Source organism: Theobroma cacao, chromosome 9 (genome assembly GCF_000208745.1).
Source record: "Theobroma cacao cultivar B97-61/B2 chromosome 9, Criollo_cocoa_genome_V2, whole genome shotgun sequence".
Classification (NCBI taxonomy): Eukaryota; Viridiplantae; Streptophyta; class Magnoliopsida; order Malvales; family Malvaceae; genus Theobroma; species Theobroma cacao.
Genome location: NC_030858.1, coordinates 4,695,130 through 4,708,033, shown reverse-complemented (window position 1 = coordinate 4,708,033; position 12,904 = coordinate 4,695,130). Strand labels below are relative to the sequence as shown.

The following is a 12,904-nucleotide window of genomic DNA, read 5'->3' as shown; positions in this document are numbered from 1 at the left end:
CTTGCTTTCACTCAACTAATCCCTTTGTGTCTCTATCTGACCAAGATATCAAGCACCTTTAAAATGACTTTTCCCCCCTCTAATTCTTATGCAATAATATGGCCAAAAAACTGATCTAATGGCGAAATGGAATCAATCAATCTTTTTGGACAAATCTCTATATATGTACGGCATGTTTTACTTTAATAACGTATTGGGATTTGTTCCTTTCTTAACTTTTTCTTCACTGCCAATAAACATGGCACATGTCCAACATGTTAAACAACTTAATCAATCATCATCTCTCTACGCATAAGTAGATGATGTTTGGTATCAAAGTATATATGAAACTTCTTAGTAATGCACACTTTTTCCCACCAATTTTATTAATACTCAATTAGGTTAATAATTAGTAGTATTGCATCATCGGACTCTTTAAAACTACAAAGAAATTATCAAACTTTGAACTTGAACCAAATTGCTTGTGTTGGATGGTTTGAGATCAGTCTCCTTGTTAATGGTTTTGGTGGCAAGCTGTCAATATTAGAATTTTCCAAGTCAAAATTGTTTGTTGGTTTTTTTATTTGGGTTAATAAGTATAATTTAATTAAGCATATCATATTGTATAGATAAATATGAATGTTCATATAACATGCATGCATAATACAAATAAACTTAACAATCATTCACCTCATTCATGAAACTAAAAGCTGGATGAGAATATAAAAGAAGTTGTCAAATTTAGATCGTTTTACTCCAATAATCTCATGGATCCCTCTAGACCTAGAAAAATATACCAGCCTTAAACAGTTTGAAAAAACACACACTACTACTAGTAGAAAAGAAATAGTAATTATTTACTGTTCATGACAGCCATAGGCCAATTCCCACTATAAATAATCCCCATTCGCCTCGCTGTTTCTCTCCCCACATCTCCCTCCCGTCCTCCTCATTCTCAGGAGCTCTCCTACTCCTCATCCAAACATCACCCAAACTCACCGTCCCCAGCAGGGTCAACCCATCAGCTCATCTCTCAAAATGGACGGACCCAGATTCGTAATCGACTCCGCCGAAGCCGAACAAATGGCCAAACAATCAGGCCAAACGGTGCTCCAACTCCTCCCGTCCTTGGTCAAATCCGCTCAATCCTTAGCCCGCCCGCCAATCTCGAACTACCACGTGGGAGCAGTCGGACTCGGGTCATCTGGTCGGATCTTCTTCGGAGTCAATCTAGAATTCCCGGGTCTACCCCTCAACCATTCCGTCCACGCCGAGCAATTCCTTATCACCAACCTCTCCCTCAATGCGGAGCCGCTTCTTAAATACCTCGCCGTCTCCGCCGCCCCTTGCGGCCATTGCCGCCAATTCCTCCAAGAGCTCCGTGGCGCCCCCGATGTCAAGCTCCTCATAACCTCCTCTGACGACGAAAAAGAAAACAAAACAAACAATAATTATAATGATAAAGACCAAGAATTTACTCCTTTATCTCACTTTTTACCTCACAGGTTCGGCCCTGATGATTTGCTCGAAAAAGACGTCCCTCTTCTCCTCGAGCCTCACCGAAATGGGTTGTCCTTTTACTCCGATTTATGCAACGGCAAAATCAACGGTGAGGATGATTTAAAATACGCGGCTCTCGACGCGGCGAATGCGTCACACGCGCCTTATAGCAGATGTCCATCTGGGGTGGCGTTGGTGGATGTTGAAGGGAAGATATATAAAGGGTCTTACATGGAATCGGCGGCTTATAATCCGAGCTTGCCGCCTGCTCAGGCGGCGATCGTGGCTTACGTGGCGAGCGGTGGCGGTGGAGGGTATGAGAGGATCGTTGGGGCGGTTTTGGTGGAAAAAGCGGATGCTGTTATTAAACAAGAACACACGGCGAGGTTGCTTTTGCAGTGTATTTCGCCAAAGTGTGAGTTCAAGGTGTTCCATTGTAAAAAGACTTGTTAAAAAAATTTGAGTACTAGGTACAATTTATGTTTATATAAAAAATTGTAATGGTTGAAGCATGGCAAAAAAAAAAAACAAGAAAGAAAACTGGGAATTTCATGGATCCATTGATGAAAAGAAAAAAGATAATGCCTGTTTGATCTTTAGTGCAAGAAAAAATGACCATGCTTGGTTCAAGAAACCAAGCATGAAATGTAAATCAGCAAGTTAATAAAAGTTTCGCTATTTTCTAATGCTTTCTGATGTAAGTCAGCAACTGGGTATGTTTGAATATGCTTTGCTTGAATTATTTTCTCCTGCATTACTTAATTTTTGTCTGAGCTGTTCAATGGACTTAGATGGGGTGGCTGGAACTGTTTGATAAATGAAAGATGAAAAGCAGGTGGTGCGGCGGCTGTTGCTGAGCTGATGATTTCTTTTAAAAGTTTTGGTTGGTAAAAGGGCATCCAAAAAAGAGGCAAACATGAGGTTCCCTTTTCACTCTCTGACCGGATCGATATCATTGTATGGAAACTGGTCCATTTGCGGCTGTAATTTTCGATTGGTGGGTGGTGGATCCTGCTGCCGTGGAGTTCCAACATTGCTACTTCCTTTGCAACGCATTTACCCATCTCTATATATTTACTCTCAAGATCTATCCTCATGATCTAAATGTGTTGTCAAAAGGCTTCTTTAATTATTAAGTCAAAACACTTGAACCTTTCTTAATGGCCTCTCAAATGCCCAGGTTCTGTTCTGGTGCTGCAATTTTTTTCACTTTTCCAGCTGGGTAGGATCATGACCATTTAACTTGCAGGTCAGGTTATAAGCTTTTATGATCGAAAGTGGGATTATAATCTAGGATAGTTTCACTTACATACAGGCTAATGCCGAGCAGTGACGTGGAGTTGCAGGTAACTTGATATTGGCAATGGTGAAATTGGTGTGATGATGGATCAAGTGTAGGCTCAAACAAGGGGAAATTGATAGTTCTTAACCATCAAAAGGTGTCGATTCTTCTGTTTGGCTTTGTCCAATTTTGTGGCTTTTAATGAAGGGAAAAAAAGGTAGAGAAAGTACAAAATGTCGAACAATGGATCGAGGATCCACAATAGAAAAGCAGAGCCAACAAGAAGGAAACAAAAAGAGCATTAAAGTTTGCCTTCAAAGTTCTCTGCACAGCTTTTCTCCTTTATTATCTCCTTGCAAGATTTCATATTGCTGCCAGGCAAGTGCCTACAGTGAATTTGATTTGCTTTTTGCAGGGAAATTAATAGATATTCATCATGTTAGATACCCAAACTAAACTGGTAAACTTTTAGTCATTTGGAGCTGATTCTGGGAACTAAGACTTGTCATAATCTCCTAACTTGTAAAAGATCAGATCGATGTGATTCTTTGTAGTCAGCAAATTTATTCTGTCACATACAATAGTACAATCGAAACAAACTATGCCAGAAGCCCAGAGTCTCCTACATACGGCCCTGTACCAGATGAAGAACTGATCCCAACCTGGTTCAAGTGTTAAAGATCCGACATGCCAATTATTTTGCTCCAGCCGATTATGGCACAAGGTTGCAACTTGCAATTTCCTTCTGAATTTAGGTATCAAAGACTTCATCTAAGTGCAGTGGATGTCGAAAGATGGTCAAAATGGCAGTATAAAGCAGCAACTATTTCGACATCAACTCAATTTCGGTTTAACCAGTGCCATTCCTCCCACAAATAATCTTTATCCCAAAAAAATTTTGAACTTTTGGTCATTGTCAACATCAATCTAAAACATATGAAGCTATAAATGACTGTAACCTTGTCCAAGTTTATCTTTAATCCTGACGTAATTTGTGATAGCAGCATTGGGATAGGAAGGCTGATCAATCGAGTGACAGTAGATGAAAGAGAGATTATCTTTATATGAATCTCACTCTTGGCACCTTTAATGAAAGAGCAATCACTTTTTTGGCCTAATATAAACTTGAATAGTTACTTCATTAAGGACTTATCCGACATGAAGTGATTGATTTTGATAACCAACCCAACTTGGTTAATCGGTTTCCCTTCAGCCCTTCAAAGCTTCAAATGTCAAAAGAAAAACACTGAATTGAATGCAACAGAACTTTCTCTTAAAGAAGAAAACATTATATATATTCTAGTCTATACACATAAAACTTCAAACAGCAAAGAATCTCTTACTTTCCCTAATTCATATATTCTAAACTGAACAACAGCATCTCAAGCATTCAAGAGAACACTAAGAAACAGAATAAGAAGAGGAGGCTGCATTCTTTAATGGCAGAGGCACCGCTTCTTCTGCACGGCGCATCAAAACTGGCGATCTATTCACTTCTTCGTCATCCACAGAGAACAAATCAGCAGTACTTCTGAATACTCCATGGACCAAAACAACCGCTAATCCAACAGAAAGGCCAATTATGATATTGTCTGTCACATCTGTTAGGAAAAGCATGGCAATGGTAACCAACAACACACCCGTCATCACAATGCGATCATCAATCACAAAGCCTTAATTGACACGGGGCCGTCTCGTAAAAAATAAAGGAACAACCCTGCGACCATCATGATAATGAAGACAATTAGTGAGATAGGGTGCCAGAGCAAGGTGAGGAAGAGAAGAAACAATATGATGATGGCAAGGTTCATCCTAAAAAATGCCGCATTGGTTTGGATTCTTTGTATGGAGTCGTTAAAATTGGAGGGGAGGTTTATAGCTTGGATCTTGACCATCTCTTTCCATTGTCGTCACCTGCCAAGGCCTGATCGGATCTGTTCTCTTGCACGGAAAATGAAGTTTGATGATGGTGGTGACTCTGCCATATGTTGTCACCTGCCAAGGCCTGATCGGATCTGTTCCCTTGCACGGAAAATGAAGTTTGATGATGGTGGCGACTCTGCTGGAATAGTTCCATATGTTGTCATTTCTAATTTGATCTGCAGAGAGATAGTGGCTAATGCCAAGAGGGAGAGAGCGAAAGAAAGCCAATCGCTACGGAGGAGGAGAGAAGAACCTGCACTACATAATTTGCTAAATTTGAGGTGAGCTAAACATAACATCTAGGCGGGTTTCATTCTTCATTTTGTGGCTCAAGTTAACACATATCAGCTAAGTGTTTAGAAAGAGGATAGATCAAGTTGTCTGTAATAAGTTTGAAATCTTGTTTTTTTTTTCTTGAAGAGCTGAACGGTATACACAATTGTAAAAGAAACAAAGGAGCAGTTCCACCATCTGCTCAGTCTTACAAAAACTGCAGAACATCAAAAACCTCTGCAGTGCTTAGCTCAATCTTTAGATCCCCAACCAATTCTATACATCCCCCACAAACAGGAGGTTAGCATGACCTTCGTACATTCATATCCAAAGATTAAGTACATCATGACAATATAAAAGCCTCGTATCCATTGTACACAAAAGTTACCTGCAGCAGCAAGATAAACAAAAAGAACCAGCAAATATATACCCCAGGGCACAACACGTTTCAACAAACCCAAAAAAGAAGTCAGGACCATTAGCATGGTCCATCCGCAAAATCAAGAAGCATGATAATCGGGCTACCAGCATGCAATCATCGACATAATCAACAAACAAAATAAAAGAGGCCATCAGCATGCAACAATTAAATATCATCCACAGCATCATTAAGTGCCCACAAGAAATCTTCCAATCTCAGCACCCCAGCTTTAGCCAAGGAGTCTGCAACACCATTTGCAGACCGAGGAATTTACCTGAAATTGCAGGCTTTGAGTTTAGTTTTATAGAGCTCCATCTGCATTAAAATGCCTCTAATTCTCCAAGCTGCAGCCGGCGGATCCTTTGCCCACTTCACTGCATTTTCCAAGTCACTTTCTATAATAACTTCATTGGTACTACACCATCTACAGGCTGCCACCATTTGGAGTGCCTTCCTGATCGCCATAATTTCAGCTGTGTTGGCATCTAGTTTGGATCTTGTTAATTGCCTTTAGGTGGATTGGTGCTGCATCGGAAGCAGTGGGTTCGATTCCTAGCCAAAACAAAATATTAAAGGGAACATCCACTTTGCATACCTTATTCCATGCCAATAAAGAACATCTTAAAGAGCAAGTTCAAGCGACAACATATTACTTTCTTCCAATTACAAATTTGAGAGGAAGCATGCACCATGATGGATAGTGCGCCCCTTTTACCAGAGGCATAAAACATGAATAACAAACACAAGGAAAAGAAAGCCTGAATATCGTTTCAAGAATAAGGATATTAGTTAGATGAAAAACTGATAATATATGATTTATGTTTTTAAGAAGTGGTCTCTCATCTCATATGGAGATCTGATGCTAGAAACAATTAAGAACTAAACAATCTTCTATCTCAACTGGTCATTGACAAACATCATCACCACAGCTTAAAGCTAAACACTACAAAATCTGTAACCTTTATACAGGAACAGAGTAAAATAGAAGGAATGGCACAATAACTCTTTGACCGGATCTTCTGGCTTTCACTGATTAGGTGGCAGGACATCACCTTTGAGCACCTTCCAGGGCCCACCATAAAATTTTGGCTTCATGAGCGGCACTGCTTCCCCAGGGTGATCTTCCCAGTACTTTTCCTGATCAATAACAAAGATTGCAACTCTTGATAGATCCTTGAAGATTGCAATTCCTAAATGACCATTGATTACAACATGGGTTTCCAAGAGCTTTTACAATATGCTTGGCGACTTAAGTCAGATAATAAATGAAAAGAAAGAAAATATAGAAAACAAAGTGATACAAAAAACAGATTTAATTCCTTTTAGTTGTTTGGACTTGAGATAAATGATAACAAGAAAAATGAGATGAAATACAATTATGAAACATTTGCTCCACTCTTCAATCATAAATTTGACGAATATGCTGACTATGCTCAGGGAGTTGAAAACAAAACATAAACTTTTATATGCACTTGATTTGTTTATGATTCAATCTCTTAAAGGAAAATTCATGACTCTCTTCAATCATCTGTATGAGCCCACATAAAACTCGAACATAAAAAAATGGGATCCTGATTAGATATAAAAGATTATAGGGATTAGGGAAATATGAAGAAGATAATTATAAAGTTCAAGAAAACAACATGTGTAAACTCCTAAAAGATTAAGATAGAATGTTATGGCAAAGCTTTATATAGACAAAGATTGATCATTGATTGAGAGCATTTCCATGTAATTCGCTATGGATTTTGAATCACTGAGCTGTTAGTAACTTGCTGAAACAATTGCCAAACATCCAAAAGAGGCCTAAACCTAACAATTGAGCCACAGATAATTTAGGAAGAACTTCAAGCCATATCCTCCAAGTTTTAACACTTATTTTACAATCTCCTATTGTAATTTCCCGTTTACATATATGGACTCCAAATCCAGGTAAAGAAGGCACTCATTTTTGTGATTTTCTGCTATCGTTATAAACTCATCTAATCCTTTCTAGTTTTTATCAAAAAAGAAGAAGAAAAGTAAACCCTTTGGTTTAACTAAAGACATAGCTACCATAACTATGGGAAAAAAAAAAACCCAGGAAAATGGTAGAAAGGAAATACCTTGTAGCGTTGCTCAGTAATGGCGGAGCCAATGACCCCAGTGTAGAAAGCTGCAATATAAATAGTAACGAGAGGCGTAAAAGATTTGGGTCTTCTGTAGGGCTCTAACATGTCCCAAAGAAGCGTTCTTTCCCATTTGGTGTAAACATAGTCTGCATATTTTCTCCAGAGATAGCTTGCCATTTTTTTTCCCCGCCTCCACTATACTTTTCTTCACAGTTCCCTTTCTAAGACGTCTGAATCCAGTTGAAGATCGTGTCGAAACCCACTTGCTTACGGCGGCGCGTGAGCTAGAGTGGGTTCTTGTGAGAGGGATGTGAGTGCTGAAATACCCAAAATCTCCCCGAAATTGGAAACTAGCTTTTTTGACTTAATTTTTTTTCAGTTTATTTACATCTTAAAAGTAAAAATAAAGTCAGATAAAAATTTTCAAAAATTTTAAAAAATAAATTTTTTTTAAAAAATTTTTTTGAAAAAGGTTGCAAAGAAGAGCTTTCTCTTTTTTTTTAAAAAACACGTCTCTTTTTTAAAATTTTTTTTTTATTTCAAAAATATCTCATCTATTAAAAATTATTTCAATTTTATGTTATATAAAAATGCTTTTTATACTTTTTATAAATAAAAAAATAAAATTAATTTTTTTTCATTGTAAACAAAGGAATTTGTGATTAATAAAAAATTATTTATTAAATATCTTTTATGATAATTTTAATCAAAATTATAACTTATATAAATTATTTTGTCAAACAACTTATTTATAAAAAAGAATTTATAAAAGTAAATTTATCAAACAGATTTAACTTAATTTTAAAAGTTATTATTTTTTATAAGAGCTTCATAATAGTTTTTAAATTAAAAAAAAAATCAGACCAAATAAGCTCCAGCCTGTCTATAATTTTCTAATGATACGTTTTTTAACATCAGATTTTAATATAAATTCAGAAAACATTCAAATTTATAATAGTTTTAATGTCGTACTAAACTTTCTTTTCAGACTAAACGAACAAAAATTAAGATAAAATCACAATTTTTATCTACCTCCAGATCAATTTTATCACCTACTTTGACATGTTCATATTTTATTTTTTTGTAATATTAACAAATGCTTAAACATTACACTTGATCTTGATCAAATATTATATCAAAAACTGTGATATCTCATCGTACATTAATATGAAATGAATGTAATTGTTAAAATTTCTATAAAATATTGACTCAATCATTACTAACAACTTAGATCATGTTATTTGAATCTAACAAATTATTACTTCCGTGGAGCTTGAACCTGAATCGTTACAGTAATATTAGCAATCAAGATGCAACAAAATCAATTTGATTTCTAATTGAGTTTCGAGGTTACATATATCACAGGCAGAATAAGAATGAAAAAAATGCAGCAAGCTAAGAATTTCTACTTAGTATTCTTCTGCAGAGAAAAATGACAATATACAGAAATATCATATAAGCTCAATATGGGAGTCCACTTTGGTGTGCAATATACATGGCAATGCACCGGTGTAGACACAAGCTTCATAATGAATCCTGTGTTTAAGTTGACACAGCCGGTTTTTCAATCGGAGCAGATACAGATTCAAGATTCAGGTCTCCAAGTCCCTTAGGTGGACCGACGTTGCGATGCGATTGGCTGTGCATTTGGATAGCATCCTTTATTTTTTGAAACTGCAGATGATATTGGAAAAGCATCAGATGTAGTTAAGACAGTGAAGGTTAAGTTACTAACAATTTTATATTGAATCTTCTCTGCAAGTGATATAGTTGCAAAAGAAAATTGATCACCTATACATGCAAGTTTCAAAGACTAAATATACACCTAAGAGTCTTTTGATAATGAATCTTCTCAATGTTATGCATCCACTTCATACATTTCTCTTATCATTCTCTCAACAAAAGCCACCACCAAAAAAGGAAAATCAAAAAACCATTGTGCTTCCAACAAGTGTTCCAATCAAGTTATGAAGTACTGAAAGACATGATTTCTGATGTCAACCTATAGTTGAGCAAGCAAGGTATTCTAGAACCAGAAGTTGATGCCTCAACCTTTCCTTCAAGGGGAGTGCATATTCAGACGGTTCTTTTATGACTAAAGTTTTTACTTTATCCACTTCCCAGCAGCCAGATGGAGAACAATTAACTAATGGGATCAACTTATGTCTTAACAAGTGCAAATATGTCCATGGGCTCATAGAGGATAAAAATGCTCACCTTGGCAAGCGAACATGAAAACGATTCCAGTTGTCCATGGGCTCCATGGTAAAAGTGGAAATAAGGAAGCACCTTAACATTCAAACTTTTACACATAGGCTTGTTCTCATCAAAATTGACTTTTAAGAATAAAATTTCAGGATGTTCTTGCGCTGTCCTGCAGAGCTGCCAGAATCATTTCAAAGCAACATCAGAAAAAATCAACACAGTTCAGAAACAATATCAGCTATTTTACAAAAGATGAAAAAGGTAAAAAGCTTCAGGTATTAAATATTTAAAGAGCACATCTAGCCTGATTTGAGAAATTGTTAGTGGATGACTTCTTGACTGGGTGTAAGCAATGGACTCGATAAAATTTTGCTCTGTCAAGCAAGATGAGTAGGCAGTGCAAACATCACTTTGATGATTTACATGGAAATGAATTAATATATTTGTCCTAACAAGCAGTAGTTGCTGGAAAAACCATTTGGAAAGCACCCCTCCCCCCACCACACATACACACACCATTCCAGTTTTTTAATTTGAAGATCCGTCATTTTTGGTGGATCTCTTACAGTAAAACACTATGAGTTCATTGAAGGCTTTGTGCTGCTTAAGGTAACCTTTCCAAATGCATATTTTGTTTTTTGAAGAAAGATTTTCTGTGCCAATATTTCCCGACAAGGGAGGGCCCTTGCTATCCTAGGAGAACAAGGAGAACAAGCATCCACGATATCACGTAGAGAACTTTAACAAATGTCAAAATTGATATAAATAGCCAAGACTAAGTGAAACTCAGCATAAACAAGATCTACTTAGTCGTCCTTGGATTATATAACGTAGTCATTGTTTATCTTTACGATGTATTGACTAACAATAATGTTATATTCAATCGAGAAATACTTAAAGGTTCTCCAATGTAGAAATCATATATAATTAATCAAGGGCATAATTTTGCCAACACAAAAAGTTGATTTTGATCTTGGAAGTATCATGGAAACATGAAATACTAGTCAAGAAACACACAAGTTACCTTGGGAAATAAAGCTCTGCAAGAAGCACACCAAGTTCCATAAAATTCAACAATAACTAATCGATCTCCAGCTTCACTTAAGGCACTCAAAAATTCTTCAGTAGAATGAATGTCAAGCATATTTGGTCCGGCATTCTTTTCCCACCATTTTGGCTTGTTCGTTTCAGTAATAGTTGCATGCACCTGCAACAAAAGAACTTGGTTAATGGATCTCAATCTCATATATAAGACCTAATCAATAGTTTCTGCAAATAGTATTGGGAAATTGCGGGAAAGTGCGGTCCAGGAAAACATTTCATACTCAATTAACAATAAGGCTGACACAAATGGCCCAAGTAACATGATTCAATTTCATGCAATTTATAATAACAATTAATAAGTGAGAATGCTGTCAACCATAAGTGATGATAAGAAGTCCAAATCAAGTGTAGCTGTCTAGCAATATTGCAAGCTCCGAGACAAAAGATTTCAGCATGTAATTTTGGAATAAGTGGTACAATATACTATCAATAATTCAACAATGTTAACCCCAATAAAGGCAGCTATTGATTCTTACTACCCAGTTAATCCAGCAGAAAATATCATCATCCCAAAACTTATCTTCTTATAAAGGAAGAACTGTCAAATAGTAATAAAATTACACAGGAATGATGAAAAGAAATTAGAAAATTCCCAACTAAGCTACCCACAAAAACCTGGTGTACAAGGAACAAGCAGATGATAGATCATTAAGTAAGTCTTAAGCACACCTATAAGAAACCTGGTAAGCTAAAGAAGGGAGTTTTAAAATTTTGTTAGAAACTGTGTTCGAAATATTTCTCTGCGGTTTCATGGCTTTATAAGAATGAAAAGGCAATATGCAAACCATGTAGATAGACAAAACTCAACTTCTTGACCCAGTCGAGACTAGATTCAAACAAATCATGTAAGAAAGTGAAGGGACTCCTGACACAAGCCCTAAGATGAAAATTGTAGTTCGAGTGCTATAGAGTTTGTAAATCTATTGTTATAATAGGCAATGAAAGGGCCAGTAAAATAGCTAAAAGTCATTAAACTGGAAAGAGCAGGGTATTCTCAAGCAAGAAAATGTAAATAAAATAAGCTCCTACCCAAATTAAAATTCTGTGGCCAATAATAGATTTAAAACAAACAGTTTCTCGTAGTAAAAATGCAAAATTCAAATGAAACTGAGCATCATCCTCCTAATTTTCGTACAAAACTGCATAAACAAACAAATTAAACAAATGGGTCCTCATAATTTGACTGATGAATGAAAATAAAATTAAAAAAAAACAAGAACAAAAAGCAAAGCTCCAGTACCTTGAAAGACAGCAATTGCTTTCTGGAAGTCAAAGGAAGGCGAGAAAGGCCGGCAACGGAAGAAGAAGACGAAGGAAGAGAACAACTTTTCCTACGTAAATTAAAATTGGGTGGCAGACCCGGTTGTCGAGAGTTCAAGGTGGATGCAAAGGAGGTATGCAACGAAGAAGAAGAAGAATGAAACGATGATGCTGATAATCTAACCACATCTGCCATCTAGTCTAGAGATTCTTACGATAGAAAGAAAGAAGAGAGAGACTGAGAAAGAAAGAAAGAATTGATATTTCTCTCTTTAATTAATGAAAGTTATGTAAGTAGTTTTTTTTTTGGGGCCAAGAAGTTATGTAAGTAGTTAAATATGATACCTTGGGATATATTTATAGAGGTGAAGAGGGAAAATAAGGGTTGGTGTACAGAAAGAGAAGGTCAAACTGTGATACACGAAAAGGCAAAGAGAAAGACACCCTCTGTATTTTGTTAGTTTCTGCTCTGTATGTTTATGTTTATGGGAAAGAATGTGAACTTTGAACAAACATCGTACGATGAAGATGCTTCCACATGTACTCCAGTTACACTTACATGGTAATTTCGTTGGTTTTGGCTTCCTTCAGAATCTTTGACCGGTCGGCCGGTTAACCCAACTCCCACTTCAGTTATTTTTAGTTAAAAAAGATAAATTAGGCTAAGGGTTCTCCACAATTGGTATTTCTCTTCATCCTAGTCCGAACAATATTTAGTTCAAAGTACGAACTACAATTTGTGGTAGGAGAACAAGAACCTTCAAGGTTTTAACGGGCAATGGTAGAATGGAATTTCAGACTGAATGAACAGAAACTGCCAAGGGATGCCCGTCCAACCTATCAAAT

General features: G+C 36.6%; 4 protein-coding genes across 4 annotated transcripts; 1 reads left to right on the top strand and 3 right to left on the bottom strand.

Moving 5' to 3' along the window:
- On the top strand, nt 852-2,180 carry LOC18588414 (cytidine deaminase 1). Its single transcript, XM_007012801.2, has one exon. The coding sequence runs from the start codon at nt 1,018-1,020 to the stop codon at nt 1,930-1,932; it is 915 nt and encodes a 304-aa protein (XP_007012863.1). The 5' UTR covers nt 852-1,017; the 3' UTR covers nt 1,933-2,180.
- Nucleotides 4,013-4,730, bottom strand: LOC18588412 (PRA1 family protein F3). The gene is given in 2 exon segments (XM_018127926.1): nt 4,013-4,437; nt 4,440-4,730. Coding segments are annotated over 2 exon segments (492 nt in total). The 5' UTR covers nt 4,657-4,730; the 3' UTR covers nt 4,013-4,162.
- Nucleotides 6,126-7,841, bottom strand: LOC18588411 (uncharacterized protein At4g29660). The gene is made up of 2 exons (XM_018127927.1): nt 7,484-7,841; nt 6,126-6,515 (listed from the first exon to the last, which is right to left on the bottom strand). Exons 1-2 carry the CDS (start codon nt 7,664-7,666, stop codon nt 6,405-6,407), a joined length of 294 nt encoding a protein of 97 aa, XP_017983416.1. The 5' UTR covers nt 7,667-7,841; the 3' UTR covers nt 6,126-6,404.
- On the bottom strand, nt 8,763-12,681 carry LOC18588410 (thioredoxin-like 2, chloroplastic). The gene is made up of 4 exons (XM_007012796.2): nt 12,039-12,681; nt 10,719-10,901; nt 9,707-9,871; nt 8,763-9,163 (listed from the first exon to the last, which is right to left on the bottom strand). Exons 1-4 carry the CDS (start codon nt 12,252-12,254, stop codon nt 9,032-9,034), a joined length of 696 nt encoding a protein of 231 aa, XP_007012858.2. The 5' UTR covers nt 12,255-12,681; the 3' UTR covers nt 8,763-9,031.